At 42.5% G+C, this 18,476-nt stretch overlaps 1 protein-coding gene and 1 pseudogene across 2 annotated transcripts; both read right to left on the bottom strand.

The window, feature by feature from the left end:
• Positions 1-720: 720 nt before the first annotated feature.
• Positions 721-5,509, bottom strand: LOC119000526 (elongation factor 1-beta-like; annotated as a pseudogene).
• A 1,624-nt stretch (positions 5,510-7,133) lies between these two features.
• CUNH11orf52 (chromosome unknown C11orf52 homolog) lies at positions 7,134-13,936 on the bottom strand. Of its 2 annotated transcripts, XM_037065578.1 has the most exons (6): positions 13,746-13,936; positions 13,320-13,533; positions 12,848-12,892; positions 9,324-9,361; positions 8,291-8,349; positions 7,134-8,052 (listed from the first exon to the last, which is right to left on the bottom strand). In XM_037065578.1, the coding sequence occupies exons 2-6, from the start codon at positions 13,349-13,351 to the stop codon at positions 7,804-7,806; spliced, it is 423 nt and encodes a 140-aa protein (XP_036921473.1). In that variant the 5' UTR covers positions 13,352-13,533; positions 13,746-13,936; the 3' UTR covers positions 7,134-7,803. The 2 variants fall into 2 exon arrangements, with proteins under 2 accessions (XP_036921473.1, XP_036921474.1); XM_037065579.1 differs by lacking the exon at positions 12,848-12,892 and having other exon boundaries at positions 13,746-13,933.
• Positions 13,937-18,476: the final 4,540 nt, after the last annotated feature.

Here is an 18,476-nt window from a genome sequence, read left to right as displayed (position 1 = left end):
TATTAAATGAGGACCTGTGAGCTCAATGTCTCTGGGAAAAGATTCATTGATCTCATTTGGCCTAACTCCCTCATTTCACAGATGGGGAACCAAGGCTAGGAGATCGCTTCCAGTCATCCAGCTAGACAATGTGGGAGCTAGGATCTGAAGCAAAGGTCTCTTAAGCCCAACCCTTTGCTGTTTGCCTTGCACCTCACAGTATGCTGGAGAATTGAGAGAGCAATTGTGGTGAAATGGTAAAAGATTTATTATGGGGCATGTGGTCCAAGATTGGACTATTTCTGGTAAGTCTATAATTATGCCAACTACATATTCTATAGCAGTAGTGTCCAACAGAACTTCCCATGGTGCTGGAAATGTTCTGTGTCCGTGCTGTCCAATACAGTGGCCACTAGCCATATGTGGCTAGTAAGCACTAAAAATGTGGCTAATGTAAATGTGGACCTAAAATGTAAATGGCATTTTAATCATTTTTAATCATTTAAATTTAGACAGTACAGCCCTGACTGGTGTGGCTCAGTAGGCTGGGCATCATTCCACCCAGCAAAAGGTTACCAGTTCAATTTCAAGTGAGGGCACATGTCTGGGTTGCAGGCTTGGTCCCTGGTGGAGGCATATACCAGAGGCAACCAATCAGTGTTTCTCTCCCTCTCACTCTCCCTCCCTTCTCCTCTCTCTAAAAATAAATAAATAAAATAAAAAATGTTTTAAAGTACCCACTGTTTAAAAAAATTAGATAGTACAGTTGCAAAATATCCTGTTCCATTGTCCCCACACAACTATTAAAATGTTCTAAAAATTATGACATTTTCATACATAGCCTGTTCTCACACTTGGAAAAAGCACAAAATTCCTGCTGGAGCATATAATCTGCTTTTTTGCTCAGAAGATATGTTCACCATACTTAGCATGGTCTGCCTGACAAGGCAGCCCAAGTGAAGAACTTTACTTTTACTCTAAATAGCACTAACATTTAGTATTCCTTCCATCCTTCCCATCCCACCCTATCATGATAGCAACCTAATAACTGGGAGAAAAAGTGGGTTAGCTAAAAGAACTAGGAATAACGAGGACAATAATCTGCATCCCATAGTGCCCTGTCCATGGAAAAACAGCAAGCCACTCTGGGTAGCCGGAACACTCCCACTGACACAGGCCTGTCATTCACTCCGCCTGGGAGGAGAGGCAAAGAGTCTAAGCAAGCTGCTTCCTGCGATCACAGCCAAGCTGTCTGATTTCTGAAATTACACTAGGCTTCCTCAGCCCTGCATTATTTTAACAATGATGGTAGATACCTTCCTCAGTGACTCAAACCAAAAGCTATACAACCATAATGTAGCAAAACCGAGCTTTTGCTATGTGCCAAGCCCTGTGCTAACTGCTTAGATACGTTAGTTAATTTGGTGGCCAAATTACCAAAAACATTTTTTATACAGTCCCATTTTACATATAAAGAAGGAGGATCTGGAGGATAAGTAATTTGCCCTAGACCCTATAGCTACTAAATGCTGAAGCCAAAGTCCAGTTTCTTAATCATTATGCAATACTTTTACATGATACTTACAACAAAGAGAGTATTCAGTAAAGGTTCTTAGTTGAAAGAATGAGTGAATGAATGAATGAGCCAATGGAGGAAACATCAAAACTCTTGCATAACTTCTATTAATACACATAACATGTTAGCCTAAGAAAGACTTTGAGCCTTAAGCAGAACTGTCTTTTGGTGAAAATATTGACTGTGACTTCTCCTTGTGTAAAAGTAGGATGTGTGAAGCTCACACCTATGTAAAATTTAACACATCTATTATGAGCAATCATTAATGACTACGAAGAAGCAGAAAGGCAGATTGAATAAGCAAACCAGAATTTTCAATAGAAATATTTTAAATGAATCTGAAATAATTTCTTAATTTTCCTTCTGTTTCCTAACATTAACAAGTTCCTTGGCGATAACATATGTTTAGAATTTCTACTGCATTTATCTTTACAGACATCAGCATAAATTTACACAAAAGGGCTCATATCTACCAGCAAAGGTCCCAAGTGTGTCCTAGATCCTAACCTACTCCCTTTTGTCTCCAGGCTTTTCTGCCAGTCTGCACCCCTTAAGCTTTTTCAGACTGCTCGAATGTCTTTAAACACTCCCTCTTCTTAGCATGTGAGATATGAATCCCTTACTCCCAGCTCTTAAAGCCTCCCCTCACATTGCCTAAGCTCTGGTAAGCAGGTTCTAGACTGCCCCACAAACTTACAAAGCTCATTTTCACCTCCATGCCTTCTTGAAGGTCCCTCTGCCTAGAATGTCCCACCGATCTTTATTTATCTGTTTATGTTTCAAGCTTTTATTTAAAAACAATGATCTATGATAAATTTTAGATCTTCTTGAAAGCAGTCACATCCATGAACTGCACATAGTCCTCAGAGCAGCGATCCACTCCTTCAGCATATCTGTTCCAACTTTATCTTCTTCTGCTACACAATGCATTTGAAGGTTTTTAATTCCACACCACATGGGAAGCAGTTTAGGACCCCAGACTAAGCTGTCTGTTTGAATGCCCATGACAAGCTCCTCTAATTCTGCCATATCCACCTCATCATCCCAAGTTTTCACATCCAGAAAGAGGGAAGACTTGGCAACAAGTGCAGGTCTTATGGCTTTCTTTGACTCATACTGTGCAAGGTGTTCACCTCTCAGGTGCTTTGCTTTTTAGCTCTCCCCTCCCTCAACAGATCCAAAGAAATCAATGTCCTCATTGTCTTTACCCTCGGTAGCTCCACTTTGTCTTTCACATTAGCAAGGCTATACTTGTCCAAAACTTTCTTCACTCCTGGCACGTTGGCCATTTCCTTTCATAGGACTTGATGTGATTATACCAATGTGGGGCATGATGCAATCTGCAGGTGATGGGCCAGAGACCACTTCAAATACTGCCACCTTTGCTTGTAATGGCACATAGCCCTAGGTGTGGCTCTTGTCCACCAGGTAGTCGTGGAGCACCTGGAGGCAAGTGGGGCTTTTCAGGTCTCCAAAACCCATGGCGCTGGCAGAGCCAGGAGCTGGGCTGCAGCTAACAAAAAAGAGGCGCAAGCAGCTGGCAAGAGAACTCGGAGGGGAAAAAAGGCTCCCAAACTTCTGTTACTCAAATCTTCACTAAGCCTAATTCAAGTTTCACTTCCTTGTGAAACTTCCCTGACCACTCTTGATTTTGTTAAAATTAAGGCAGAGCTGATCATAATCTGTATGACACACTCAACTCCCAGAAAACTCATGGTTCATTCCTGTCCAAATGTCATGTTAGCTGTTTGGCCTGCTCTGAGCACTCTACCCAAAAATGACAGCATCCCCTCACCCCAATATTTTCAAGTCTGATTTGTTTTTGCTTTTCTTCCATCTTGCATATTAGATATTTACTTATTTATAGTCAGCATCCTCCTCCTGAGGGCAAAGAATTGTATCTGTTTTTGTTACTGTTTTGTTATCTGTTTAATCTCAAGAACCAAGAATATGTCCTGACACATAGTAGATATTCAATAAATATTGGCTCAATAAATGAATGAATCTTCCTCTCTTTAAAATTCAGAGGTCGTAGCATGTTCCATACTATATCATTTGGCACTTATAGCTAATTAAGAATGTGAATCTTTGTCTCTTCTGCTGTATTTTCAAGACAAATATAAATAATTTCTGGTACCCTTCTACCCTCTATTCATCAATGTATTCTTTCATTAATCATTTATTAACTATATGTTGAGCACCTATTATATGCTATTACATGCTAGATTCTATTCTTTTTGCAAAAACTTCAAGAACTCAGTTACAGATAAATACATACACATATACACACACATGCGAGAAAAAAGACTAAAAAGAAGACTAGTAAAGTGAACACTGGTAAAACAGAGACTCCAATATTAATTATGCAGGGACAGTGTACTAAGTGTGTGACAGACTGAGTGGGTAGAAAAAGGAAAAAAAGACAGAATGGTGAGAGACTACAGTAGGATGTTGCCAAAGTGATTACCAGATGCTAGTGCTTAATATAAACTATACCAAAGCAGATATGCAAACATATTCAACATGAACTTTTGAAATTTACATTTCAAAGTTTCCTGCCAGCTATCCTGCAGGTAAAAACTAAATTAAGACGAGCGACACCTGGTGGATATTTTGGAACTGATCCTTGAGTTTCTCTACTGTGAAAACACTGTAAATGCCTGTCCTGCTGCCTCTGGGCTGCCATTTACAATGTGTTAGGGCACCACATTACTAATTGCACTATCATGAAATAATCTTTGTGTAGGACCCAAGGTCTCATTGCAAGAGGCAAACAGCTTTCCACTAAGGACCTTTCAATCTTCCAATTAATGTCCTTGTGCTCTCCAAAGGACGTACACAAAATCTGACACAATTCTTTTAAAAAGTAGCTTATTCTTAAAATGTTCACATCCTTTGTGAACATTCTACTAGGCATTCTACTCCTGGGACTCTACCCTAAGAAAAAAAAGCCTTAAATGAGGAAATCAATTATTTATTTACAATGGGGAGATGAAACCTAAAAGCTCAACAATGCAGGAAAGGTCAAGTAAATTACAGACATTGTAATGTTTACCAAGCATTTGTACCCACATTAAAACAAACATTTTAACAATTTTTATTTACAAACATTAAGTTAAAAAGCAAAAGTCAAAAAGTGTGTGACCTCAAATATGTCAATAATATAGATAGAAAAAAGACTAGAAGAAAACATTCTAAAATATTAACCATGATTGCTTCTGGATGGGAGGATTATGGTTTTTGAAAATCATGGTTTAAAGTATCTCTCAAATGCTCTATAATTATCATGCTTGTTTTTACAAAAAAAAACACATTATATAAATCTTTTAAACAATGCATTTGTTCTGATAAATTCCTAGAAATATTCAACCTCTGGCCCTGGCTGGTGTAGCTCAGTGGATTGAGCACGGGCCTGCGAACCAGACGATCACGGTTCGATTCCCAGTAAGGGCACATGCCTGGGTTGCAGGCCAGTTCCTCACAGGGGCCAATTCCCAGCAGGGAGCCCTGACTGATGTGGCTCAGTAGATTGATTGCTGGCCTGAGAACCCAGCAGGGGATGCACAAGAAGCAACCATACATTGATGTTTCTCATCCTCTCTCCTTCCCTCCCTCACTAAAGATAAATGAATAAAATATTTTTAAAAAAGAAATATTCAACCTCTGCTTGATTTTATTAATTCCAGATAAAGATAACAAATGAAGTGAGCTAGAGTTTCCATCAGAAGGGGAAGCAAAAAAAAAGAAAGCAAATATATTACAATTTAGTTCCAGGATCTGGGTCCTGATGGAGAAATCCCCCAGTTGTAGAACTGTACTGAAAATCCATCAGTATTGTCACACTCCTCTAAACACCATACTTACAGAGGGCTCCACTGGCACCAGGGAGTGACAGAGTCTCAAAACCACATGGGTCCCCATCTTCAGAGTTCTCAGAAGAGCTAGATCAGAGCCACCTTGAAATAGAAAGAGGAAGAAATGTGTAAAAACACAGTACAGGAAAAATATTTCCAAAAGCTAAACCAATCTAGTGAGGTCAGACCCCTGCCTTAAACCCACCAATTTTAGTCATCTAGAAGTTTCAGAAACAGGAAGCTAGTTAGCAGGAGCTCCTGCCCAAGATCTTATAATCACAACAGGGCTATTCCAATGGCATTTTAAAAAATTAGTCACTTAGGTTTTAATAGTAATAAAGAGTAACGGTTCCCTATCGTTAGTGAAACAAGGATGCATTTTCTCTCCTCCCTACATTTATCAGTCTGAGACCATACAAAGGATTCTGAAGACAATCCGGAAAAATACTGGGAGCTCAGCTTCTGACCCACCCTTCCCTTCATCCTCAGAAATGAAGTATTAAACTAGAAAGGCAGCATTTATAATCTAAGGCAGAAATTTTTATATAGCACTTTAAGTTTACCAAGTGCTATCACCTACATCATCTTATTTGACCGTCACAGTAAATAACTCTTGGAATTAGAGTTCATTGTATCACTCCTAGCTAATAGGAAATAGGCCCTTCCAATTAGTAGCGGAGGCAGTTTTCCAGCCATCTCTTCCACTTGCACTAAGGTCTGTGTTAGAGAACAGGCTGGGGGAAAATAGCAATAACGATGCTAATGGCAGCCAACAGCTGACTACATTCCGAGTGCTTACAACTCTCACACTCTATGAAGATGATGTTATTATTACCAACTTTGGGGGGCTGTGATTCCATTTTCAGCACTCTATATGTCTTAAGGAATCATCCCTCTCAGGAACAAACCGAGAACCAGCTGTATTGGGGAAGAGCGGTGTGCAGATAGAGAACAGGGAGTGAGTGCATTACCATTTGTCTCCAAGTTCTGAAAGTCTTAATCGTGAATGGCATACTAAGAACCTGTAAGGCTCAGAGTGGGTTTGAAACTTCCACTTCCTCCTTCTACCCCTCCCTCGCCCCTCCGCCAGTCCCCAGTATGCTGATCTGGACGCTCAAATGGCAGTAATAATACTTCCCAGTAACCTGCCACCTTTCAGCACTTACCTCTTAAATCATCGGTAGGTCTGGCTCTGCATCTCTGTCTCCAGCCTTCCTGAGCAGGACCTCCTCCAGCAGCAGCTTCCCCGCGTTCCTGCTGCCATGGTGATGCGGTGGCTAGCTAGCGCAGAACCCGCCTCCAGCCAGCCCCAGCCAGCAGCAAATGACCCCGCCCCTGACCCGTCCCACCCGTCCGACCCACCTCTTAATGGCTCAGATCACCACCCTCACCAGCCTTGACCCCACCCCCTGTCTGTCCCGACTTGCCTCCGGCTGGCTGGACTCACCTCGGGACTTGCTCCAGGACCCATTTGCTGGCCTGGACAGAAGTGCCTCCTACTAGCTGGGACCCCGCCCCCGGCGCTCCGGCTGCTGCAGAAGGAGCTCGCTCCCTGTTGGTCCCAACCACACCCTCGCTCCTCCCCAGCCGAGGCCAGTGGGGCTTGAAGGCCAGTCTGTCTCCACTTGCTGGACTCCCAAACCGCTGTTAGGCGGGGAGAGATCCGCTGCACCTCCCTGAGGTAGAGCCCGTAACTCCCAGTCCCAGAAAACGCACCAGACACGTTCTGTATGCGGATTTATTGTTCCTGGAGGCTCAGCACCTTCGAGAGCCAACAGTCTCGCCGCGTAGTGCTGTCAGTGTCCGTGACTTTAAGTCCTTGTAACGGATGGTCGGAAAATCCTTTCTCCATGCCTTATCCCCTGCCCTTATTTGTGTGTTTAGGTCGCTGACCTTTGACCCACCACTGAGGAAATGGCCCAAGCCAGGCGTGGGGGCTGTGTACAAAACCCCAGAATGCTTTTTCAGAGCAGAGCACCTCTTCTTCAGCTTTGGAGTTTCAGGTATGTAAAAGGGATACCATTAAATTAAGTTCAGCAAGATCAGCTCAAGTTCTGAAGGACTAACCTGTTTTTTCTGCACTTTTCCTAAGAGCCTGGAGCAAAGGTAGGGCTCAATACTTACTTTCCTGCACACTCAACCTAGCCCCCTTATTATGTGCACGTCCATTCACCCTTGGCTAGCCCAAGTACAACTCGAAGCTAATGGTGGCAAACAAGAAATAGATATAGGGGAGAGAGCAAGATTGGGGACACACAATTTCAGGGGCTCCTGAATTCTTTAAGCTTAAAATGTAGCCGCCATTCTTGGGCTTCCACCCAGTTCCCCAAAGCAGTAGATTCTCCCACAAGAGTAGTGGTAAAATGATGGAAACCAGTCCTTCCTCCCCAAGGCTCACACTAGGGTCCCATTCTTGCTGTCATAGCAGGGTGTGACCTGGGGGAAGGACAGGGTGGCATACTCTGTCGCATTTTCTAATTGCAGGTGCTTCACCTCCTTGGCAGAGCGTGGCCGGGTGTGGCTGCACACTTGAATGACTGCATAATGTAAGCTGCTGTCCTCTGACCTGAGGCCTTGGCTCCTCTCCTGAGACACAGGCTGCTCCAATACCCGTTCACACATATGCCGTGTCGTGTCATGGCCCTGCGAAGAATAGACAGCACTGAGAGAGATTCTTGGCTTGTTTTGGTCCCTCACCTTCAATGCTGGGTCAGTTAGACTGATGTTCCTTCGCTTTGCTCCTTTAGGAGGGCAGAGGAGGATGAGCTGAACAAGCAAGTTCTATAGATGACTGAGATGTGTCTGTTCCAGAGTGAAAAGGCCAAGTCCTGGCATCCCATGTCTGACCAGCCCTTGGGAAGGGACAGAGGCCTGTCATTACCTTTGTGCCATTCTGCTTCAGCTGTTGCTGCTGCTTCAATGTCCATCTTGGTTGACTCCCTGAGAGGAGGAAATCCAACTTCAATCCATTCTCTCTTCCCTGTCTCTATTGAGGCTGCCCTCTTCAAATCTCTATTATGGTGAGCTTCTAACTAATCTCCCTGCTTCTCTTCTCACCTCTTTCATTTCTATCATCCCCACATCCGAACTTAGCAGGGAATGCAGTCTGGCCCTGCCCATAATATTTTCCATCTCCATTCTTTACCAGTCCCTAACAAGTTCAACAAATACATGTTGAGAACCCATTAGATTCCAGGCTCTGTGCCACATTGTGGGAACAGAAGAATGAGTGGGCTATTTCTTCTGCCTCAGGGAGTTTACAGTCTACTAGGGGAGACAAATAAGCACACAGATTATTATAGTGCAATGTGGTAAGTGCTCAGCTACCAAACAGTTGGTCACTTCCAATCGAGTTATCCTCTTCTCTCTTTCTTTTTTCTACATGAGATCATTCCCTTGCCTAAAATAGTCTCTCCTCCCCTGCTCCTATTCCAACTTGTGAACTTGCTATTGTTTCTTTAACATTGCTGTTTCCTCCCATTCTCCCACGGCAGGTGTATGCATCTATTATAGGACTAGTAGATGATATTACAATTATTTTTTTACATATCTATCTCTCAAAGTTGATTGTCCGCTCTTGTAGGGACAAGACAGTATGTCCTTCCTTTTGTGCCTCTCTCTCTCCTTGAGATTCTTCAGTGCCTCACATACAATATAAGTGCTCAGTAAATTTTTGCTCGGTGAATGAAAGAAGGAGGAACCACTGTGAGATAATAGAAAGGATGAGACCCAAAGTTTCAGAGCTGGTCTTGAACCCAGTAATCTAAAGAGTCTCTGTGCTTCGCTGTCTTCCTTTATGCCTTCCAACACTACTCTTTCCCACCCTGTGCTCTTTCCAAAGATACTGCTTCTATTATGTTCTCTAATTTGCTTTCCCCCCAACCCTACCCAGTCCCTTTCCTCTCCCCAGTTACCCATTTTCTTTTTCCTCTGGAAAATTGATGGGCAGCTCCTGTGAAAGGAAAAACAGATCACCTGTGTGTGATAGCCCTGGCCTCTGTCTTCTCCCCCTCACCATTTGTCCTATGGTCTCCCTAACATTCTGGGATGATCTTCCCTCACCTCATTCTAACATAGACTCACCCTGAACCAGCCCCAAAGCATTTATCGCGGGTACCACACCTCTCCCAAAGGGATGGTTCTGGAAGGTGGATTGGTACAACTGACATAACCAAACCCGAAATACAGACTCAGGCAAGCAGGCATTACATGCCAGGGGTATAGCTGGGTTGAGCGCTATTCTGGGATTGTCTAACAGGCTAATTCCAGCAGAGGGTAAGGGAAACCTGCCAAATAACGGGATATTCCTGGATTCAGAGACCCCCTTGCTTCTGCCTCACTACCTTTTATGGGGTCTCTGCCAGTCTATGATTCTCATTCTAGGAGTCACAACAAGGGCTCACTAGTTAAGTCTAAGTCCTCAAAGCCCTTTCCTAAAAGGTAACCTCCCTTCCTGCTTCCCTGTCCTTGTTTTTAATTAATAGAGAAAGTGAGAGATGTTTAACCTTTAAGACCCACAGTGCTGGGAGCTCTGAATTTGGTGAGTGACTCAGCTATGCTGCCCGCCTGCAGGACAGACCTCTCACACTCAATTCTGACTCTCTGGGGTCCCCAGTGGAGCCAGTGTGTCTGTAATTGTCAACTGTTTGATGGCCAGAGAAGCACTTGTCTGAGGAAACAGGCTGAATAGTTTGGAGCTTACTCAATGCCTTTTCTTGCTAGTACATTTCCAGCTCTCACCGGAGCCAACCTTATTTGTCTGACTCCTGTCTCCCCAAGGAAGTTTCCTTCTTTTGCTACTTAAAAAGAGGAAAACTTCTAAATCATGTCCACTTTATTACTGTGGCAAAATCAGGCTTTTCCCACACAAATCTGACAGATGTTTGTGTGTGGTTTGATCTGGGGTTTTAATGCAGCTTGCTGAGTTGAGAGCTGTCAGAGTCACCATGTGAATGCCACAGGTAGCCTAGAAGCAAAGCTCCGGAACTGCTTCTGGGTCTTTCTGCTTCCTCTTCTGCCACTTCAGTTCTTACCTTCTCTTACCATTGACTACTCAGAGCCTTCTCCTAGCCTCTGAACCCCTGCCCATTGTCACTATTGTCTTCCTATTTGCCTTTACCTAAGTGGGTAAAGAAAATATTAATTCTAAAATAACATAGAGTTGGTTGACCCTATTTTAGTAAAAGGAGCCTGCGCCCAAGATGGATATTGCACAGTGCTTGGACACAACCCACACAGAATATTCAGTTACTTATAGGTGACACCACTTTGTTTTTAGCTTAGAATTAAGGAAACTCAATGGGCATTGTGGCATGTTGACAATGGGAGTAAAAATTGGTACAATCTTTCTAGAATGCAATTGGCACTAAGTGTAAAAGCCTTAAACAAATGTGAGTACACTTTGATGTAGCAATTCCATATCCTAAGAAATAATCAAACAGGTACAAATACGGATATTCATTGTAGCATTATTTATAATTGCAAAAACAGGAAATATCCTAAATGCCCAACGTTGGGAACTAACTGAAAAAAACAGTATCTCTAATCAGTGGAACGTTACACATCCATTCAAGAAAGACATTAGAAGAACACCTACTAGCATAGGAAAGTTGACTCATTACTAAGTTAATAAAATGATATGTTTTGGGATAAAAACTATGCTCATAAGCATTTAAAAAAGATTATATGGAAATACATTCCAATGTTCCTGTCATCTCTGAGGGGCTTATACTTATGCTTTTATTTTCTGCTCTTTGGTACTTTCCAAATATTTTACAGTGAATATGTATTACTTTGTAATAAAAAACAATCCTATTTTAAAATAAAAATCTCTTTAATTATCATAATATCTTTAAGTCTCTGGAAGCTTATTGAGATGATGAGAAGTAGAGGGAAATAATATTTACTCAGTTCTGCTAATGTTTTAAGAGGAAAAAACATACCAGATGGAGCAAAAGTTGGTTTACAGTTGTTAGTATGGAAAGTACAATAATTTGTAAATAATAATACAAAAGTAAACTGTTTCGCATACTCTCAACTGTCAACCTACTTTTGTCTTTCCCTGTATTTTGGTTGGAATATCTGGTATAGTTCTAGGCAGGATCTGAAGTCAGACTGTTGCTATCAGACTAGCTGTGTGACCTTCGGCAAGTTTTTAACCTCAGCAAGGTTTTCATTTTTTTAGTCAATGAAATGAGGATGATAATAGAACCTGAACTTCATGGGATTGTTGTAAGAATTAAATAAAATACTAACTATAAACTACTCGGCTAGCTGCCTGACATATAATGAGTGCCAGTCAGAGCTGACTACTGTGACTGCCACCGTCAGAGGAAAAATAACTGACAACGAAGAACATGAAGACTTGGGAGGAAAGGAAGTGAGAGAAGTTGTTACACTCCCTTCTTTAGAAGCATTTATATGTTCCTAGATATCCTGTGTCTGTAGGACATCTTAGAGTTTAAAAAGTGCTTTTTTCCCCCTCGATTCTGATAGCATGTCAGGAAACACATTATTGTTTTAAGTGGACAATAAAGTGGACATGTTATTGTTCCCATTTTACAGATGGATCAACTAAGACCCTAAAACTTTATGTTACTGAAGAAGGCAGAAACCAAATTTCCTATATTACAATGTGTTTGTGTCTGTCACTTTGCCTGATACATATAGGTGCTGAGTAAAATATTTGTTTAGTAAACGAGTGAGTAATAGGAATAGAACTTCAATGTATTGACTCTAAATCATACACTGTGTTCAATGTACCTTGACTATGTTTCTAAATATAATGATACTTTATCCATAAACAAGAAATCCTCAACATTGTCCCAGGCTTGGAATGCACTTGGAATGCCCCTAAGAAGGCACTAGTTGTATGAAGCCAGGCCCAGGGGTTTATAGTGATGACTACTCTGGGAAAGAACAATAAAGACATTGCAGTTAATTTACAGTGAGCCTTTCTCAGGTCCTCTGCTCTTCAAACCTGTGATCTAAACAACACAGGTCATGTGATCTACATTTCTGATATATATATATATTATATATATATATATTAGGCATATGTATCTCTAAGTTAAATATATATATATAACTTAGGCAAATCTTTTTTTCCTATATATATGTTTATATGCATTTTCTATATATATTTCCATATATATTATTTCATATGTGTGCATATGTGTGTATGGAAAAAAGTAATAGGATTTGCCCAAGTTCACAGAGCAAGTAAGTGTGAAAGTCATATTCAAATATTCCGGGAGTAGTCTGAGGTAGACTTCTGTCCTTTTAAATGAGCTTTTAAATGAACTGACTTCTGTCCTTTTAAATGAACATTTCTCCAACATTGTTTTACTTGATTTGGGAGGCAGTATTATGCAGTGGTTAAAAGCCTGGGCTCTAAAGTTAGACAGATCTCAGTTGGAAGCTTGGTTTACTTGCTTACCAGCCACGTGACCCCAGACAACTGCTCTGAGCCTCAGCTTCTGGGCTGTAAAAACAGGAGGAAGAGTAAGGCCACTTCCCTCATAGGATTGTTGGGAAAATTAAATGAGATTGTAAAGTGGCTGGAATAGTAAGCCATCAAATAAGTAAGCCTTCCCTGATCAGGAGAAGAAGGGAAGAGACAGAAGAGAAAGGAGAGGAACAGGAGAGCAAAGAGAAACAATGACAATTCATCATTTCCAGCCCTGCTCTGGGCATTCTACTGACAGCTGGCTTGGCTGTGTTTTCTGAAGTCTCTTAAAAGGAGTGAGCACGGAAGGAGGTGCTGTTGTGGTGGTGGCACAGGGAGGTGCCAGGCAGAGGACGGTGGCAGTGGGAAGTTGGCAAAGAACTGTCTGTAGGCTCTATCTTATTCTCAGAGCCTCCACATCCACCCACACAGATGTTACCCTCTCCCCTTGCCCCTTACTCACCAGCTTCTCCCACAGCAGAGCCGGTTTCCCATGGTGCTCTGTCTCCCAGGGAGCCCAGCTGTTTTTCTACCTAAAGAGGCTTGAGCATTTCCTGGTTCCTGGTTTAGCTTTCGGTAGCAGCTCCCAGGGAGTCTCTGTCAGTGTCAGATTTCAACCCAGCAGGTTGGACTTTGGAAGCCACCTGCTGGAAATATTCCCAGGTGACTGCTCCCAGCTAAAGGGTAGAGGAATACACACAGGCTCCAGGTGAGAATTATCTCACCTTGGGGATTTGAGCTGCTTTGATGAAGCCACAGACTTTGAGCCTCAGGCTTCTGTGAAAAGAAACCTGAGATAAAAAAGGGCTCTGGGATGCCTAAAGAAATGTTTCTCCAGGATATCACACTGTCAAGTAAATATATCCTCCATAATAGAGCAGAGTCTTACCTTATGTTTCCCAGCACTACTAAGCTTTGAGTTTCACTTTCAGAGTTTTCAGTATCAGTTTCTTACTGTCTGTGTCCAGAATCTGGCTTTGAATACTGGAGTCTCTAGGAAACTTAATTTTAGGGAAATGGATTCCTTTTATATTTTTTCTCCCTTCCTAGTGGAATTAACATGAGCAAATCACTTTTTTCTTAGGACTGTAAAAGGAAGGACAAACCTATTACCTACCCCGTCTCTGGTAGAGAATCCTATGACTGTATGATTGTAATGGCCTCAGCACTTCTTAACCACTCACTTCCTCATTCCAGCACAGAAATGTAGAATTCCCACTTAGAGCTCAATTCAGCTTCTGCTTCCCATGACCCAGAATTACACCATTCCACACTTAGCAGCAACTAGGAAGTAGTCAAGCAAATACCTCTGTAGAAAATATGGGCTCCAGAAGAATTTGTGAAACCTGTAAACCTTGTCTCCAGTGCTCCTACCCCCATATTTAGTGTTCATTCAGATGCCCAGGTACTAAGGTACTCCCTTGTGAGTATTCAGGGCCCCCCACTCAGCCCTGCACTCCACAGAGAGTACCCTGGACTTTTCACTCTTCCGGTCCTCTTTCTTTATGAAAACTGGAGACAATAAGAGTGAAGCCTTATAGGAGTATGGTAAAGATTAAATGAGGTAATATATATAAAATTCTAGTCCAGGGCCTGGCACATGGGGAGCCCTTGGTAAGCCCTACCTATTGTTATTCTTTCTTTTTGTTCTCAGCTAATTGTCAGAGGGAAAAGCATCTTACTTTATAACCTTGTGCTGGATCATTGCATTGGCCTCTTATTTCATGACCATGCTTCTCCCAGACAATCTACTCTGTACTCTACCATTAACTGTGTTCTTTTCATCCTGTTACCCACACATCTGAGCTTGGCATTCAAAGCCTTCCATATTTGGTCCCTTTCCTGGCCACTTTCCCTTCCATTTAAAGGAAAATACCTAAGAGATTTTATATTGCCAGAAACTCCAAAGGGATCAACACTGTGTAGTGGTAGCCAGATATATGTAAAGCAGCATTTTAAAAAGTCTAGAGGAATAAGGGTATTGATCATTCCACTTAAGTCTGTACCAATCAGTTCATGACTGGAATAATAATTGTAGGTCCACATGTTGATTTTCAAGTTATATTGTCAAAAGGCAGTGTGTCCAAGAGAAAGTTTTCTGGGTAATAAGTGATATGGAAAGTCCTATAAGATATGTTAAAAGAATTAAGTATGTGTAATTGGTAGAGGGAAGCCTTGGGAGATAAGGACGGTTATCTTTAAATATCTGAAGGACTCTCAAGTGAAAAAGAATTGCATTTTATTTTCTGGACATCACCAGACACAATGGGCAGGTATTACTGAAATGCAGATTTTGGTTCAATTAAAGAAAGAATTCTCGACTTCTGGTCAAGATGGAGTGATAGGTAGACACACTTCACCTCCTTGCACAACCATAAGAAGGATCACAGCAAACCTCAAAATAAAAAACACCCAGAACTGTCAGAAAATTGAACTGTATGGAAGTTCAACAACCAAAGATTTTTTTTATTTTTTATTGTTTATTTTTTTTAAATATATTTTATTGATTATGCCATTATAGTTGTCCCATTTCCCCCGCTTCATTCTCCTCTACCCTGCACACCTCCTCCCCTCATTCCATCCACATTTCCCCCCTTTAGTTCATGTCCATGTGTCACAAGTTCTTTAGCTTCCACATTTCCCATACTGTTCTTGCCCTCCCCCTGTCTATTTTCTACCTCCCATCTATGCTACTTATTCTCTGTACCTTCTTTCCCCTTCTCCTCCTCCCACTCCCCTGTTGCTAACCCTCCATGTGATCTCCATTTCTGTGGCTTTGCTTCTGATCTAGCTGTCTGCTTAGTTTGCTTTTGTTTTATTTATTTTTTTCTGGGCCAAATTCATTCTTTTTTTTTTAATTTTTATTTTTATTTATTATTTTTTAAATATATTTTATTGATTATACCATTACAGTTGTTCTATTCCCCCCCTTCATTCCCCTCCACCCTGCACACTCCCTCCCCCACCATTCTCCCCCCCTTAGTTTATAACCACGTGTCTCAAGTTCTTTAGATTCTATATTTCCCCTACTATTCTTGCCCTCCCCCCTATTTTCTACCTACTCTCTATGCTATTTCCTGCACCTTCTCCACCCTTCTCCTCCTCCCACTCCCCTGTTGCTAACCCTCCATGTGTTCTTCATTTCTATGGTTCCACTCCTGATCTAGCTGTCCTTTTGGTTTGCTTTTGTTTTAGGTGTAGTTGTTAATAACTGTGAGTTTGCTGTCCTTTCACTGTTCATATTTTTCATCTTCTTTTTCTTATATAAGTCCCTTTAGCATTTCATATAATAAGGGCTTGGTGATGACAAACTCCTTGAACTTGACCTTATCTGAGAAGCACTTTATCTGTCCTTCCATTCTAAATGAAAGTTTTGCTGGATAAAGCAATCTTGGCTGTAGGTCTTTGGATTTCATGACTTGGGATACTTCTTTCCAGCCCCTTCTTGCCTGTAAGGTCTCTTTTGAGAAATCCGCTGACAGTCTGATGGGTACTCCTTTGTAGGTGACTGTCCCCTTATCTTTTGCTGCTTCTAGGATTCTCTCCTTCATTTTAATCTTGGCTAATGTAATTATGGTGTGCCTGGGTGTGTTCCTCCTTGGGTCCAACTTCTTTGAGACTCTCAGAGCTTCCTGGACTTCATGGAAATCGATTTCCTTTGCCAGATTGGGGAAGTTCTCCTTTCTTGTTTGTTCAAATAAGTTTTCCACTTGTTGCTGTTCCTCTTCCCCTTCTGGCACCCCTATAATTCAGATGTTGGGATGTTTAAAGATGTCCTGAAGGTTCCTAAGCCTCTCCTCATTTTTTTGAATTCTTGCTTCTTAATTCTCTTCTGTTTGGTTGTTTCTTCCTTCCTTCTGGTCCACTCCCTTGATCTGAGTCCCAGTTTCATTTCCATCCCTATTGGTTCCCTGTGCATTTGCTTCACTTAGTGTAACCTTCATTTTTTTCATCTAATTTGTGACCAAAATCAACCAGTTCCATGAGCATCCTTTTTTTAAAAAAAGATTTTATTTATTTATCTTTAGAGGGGAAGGGAAGGAGAGAGGGAGAGAAATATCAATGCATGGTTGCCTCTCGTGAGTCCCCACTGGCCTGCAACCCAGGCATGTGCCCTGACTGGGAATAGAACCACGATCATGTGGTTCCCAGGCCCACACTCAATCCACTGAGCTACACCAGCCAGGGCTGTGAGCATCCCGATCATCAGTATTTTGAACTGTGTATCTGATAGGTTGGCACTTAAGAGTGCCAACCTATCTCTTTGTCACTTAGAAGTATTGGCTCTGGGGCTTTGAGCTGTTTTTCTGCTTGAGCCACAATGTTTTGGTCTGTTTGAGCCTGTTACATATGAGGGGCAGAGGCTTAGATGTTCATCAGGGTGGGTTTACCTAGTTGCTGGGTTTTGACCGGGGGCGGGGTCAGAGAGGGAGCAATGGCATTTGTTGAGCTCTCTCTCAGATTTTGGTCCCCTCTGCCACTTCCCACAAGCAAATTGGGCCCTTCTGGTGCTGGTTCCCAGGTATGTGGGCTTGTGTACATTCTAGGACCCTGTGGGTCTCCCCAACAAACTCTCCTGTGAGGCTGGGAGCCTCTCCGAACACCTCAACCCCCCCCCCCCCCAAAGTTTTTCCAATTGGTGCTTTTAGGCTTTATTTCCCGTTGCTGAGGCCCTGGATTGCACAGTCTGTCTCACTGTTTTTAAACCTGCCTGGTTTATCTGCACACGAATGTGTGTCCACAGTCAGCTAGCCACCTTGTGTGTCTCACTGGGTTTGCTTGTTTTCTCCCTGTGCCTGGGTCTGCCAACCACTTCCTCTTCCTGCCGGGACCCCTCTCCACCAGCCACCGATTCCGCCCCTCTTACCTGTCTGGATAAATGGTTTGTTGTTGTTGGACTTTGGTACAGTTCAATTTTGTCTGTTCTGGTTGTGTTTTTGTTTCTAAATCTTTGTTATCCCTAAATTTGGTTGTGCAAAGAGGTACAGTATTTCCACCTACTTGGCCGGAAGCTCTTGACAATCAAGGATTTAAAGAAGCCATATTCTCACAGACGGGTAGGAGGGGTGTAGACAGGGAGCTGGGGCATAGAGAAAGCAGTATTGGTGGCAAGGGGGCAGCAGTGGCCAGTGGGACAGGTTTCCCCACATTCAGGTGTGGTGGATAAAAATCAGGAGAGATACCTGGGGAGTGAGAAATCCCAGCTCCAGGCCAGATTATGCAGCCCAGGGTTCTAGTGCCAGGAAAATAAAGCCTCATAACTTCTGACTGTAATAACTAGTCGGGGTTGGGGCAATGGAAGAAACTGCTGGTCTCATGAGAGTTCATTTAAAGGGCCCACACACTCCTAGAACCTATGCAAACCCACCCACTCTGGGAACCACCACCAGGGCAACAGCTTGAAAGGTACCAGTTGCATACAGGAAGTGAGTGAAGTGACCAGAAATGGGGCAAGTGCCAAGTAAGCCTCCAGCAGCCAGTCAGCAGCATTGTCCCCTCTCTGACCCCTACTCCACATACTGTGACAAATGGTGAAGCAGGTTGCCTTGCCCAGGCAATTACCTAAGACTCCACCCCATACAACATAACAGGTATGCCAAGACCTGGAGTCAAAGCAGCT

The sequence above is a fragment of the Sturnira hondurensis genome, unplaced genomic scaffold, assembly GCF_014824575.4.
Source record: "Sturnira hondurensis isolate 20B ecotype Veracruz unplaced genomic scaffold, ASM1482457v3 Scaffold0015793, whole genome shotgun sequence".
Lineage (NCBI taxonomy): Eukaryota > Metazoa > Chordata > Mammalia > Chiroptera > Phyllostomidae > Sturnira > Sturnira hondurensis.
The sequence above is the reverse complement of the archived record's forward strand: the minus strand, read 5'-3'. Positions and strand labels throughout refer to the sequence as shown.

What these genes read in the sequence shown, in the direction of transcription:
- CUNH11orf52 (XM_037065578.1), bottom strand. Translation starts at nt 13,351, where the DNA reads ATGGGAAACCGGCTCTGCTGTGGGAGAAGCTG. An exon ending in CTCTGCTGTGGGAGAAGCTG is followed by an intron (nt 12,893 to 13,319) that starts GTGAGTAAGGGG and finishes CTGTTTTTACAG; the next exon opens with CCCAGAAGCTGAGGCTCAGA. An exon ending in TGAAGCAGAATGGCACAAAG is followed by an intron (nt 8,053 to 8,290) that starts GTAATGACAGGC and finishes TATTCTTCGCAG; the next exon opens with GGCCATGACACGACACGGCA.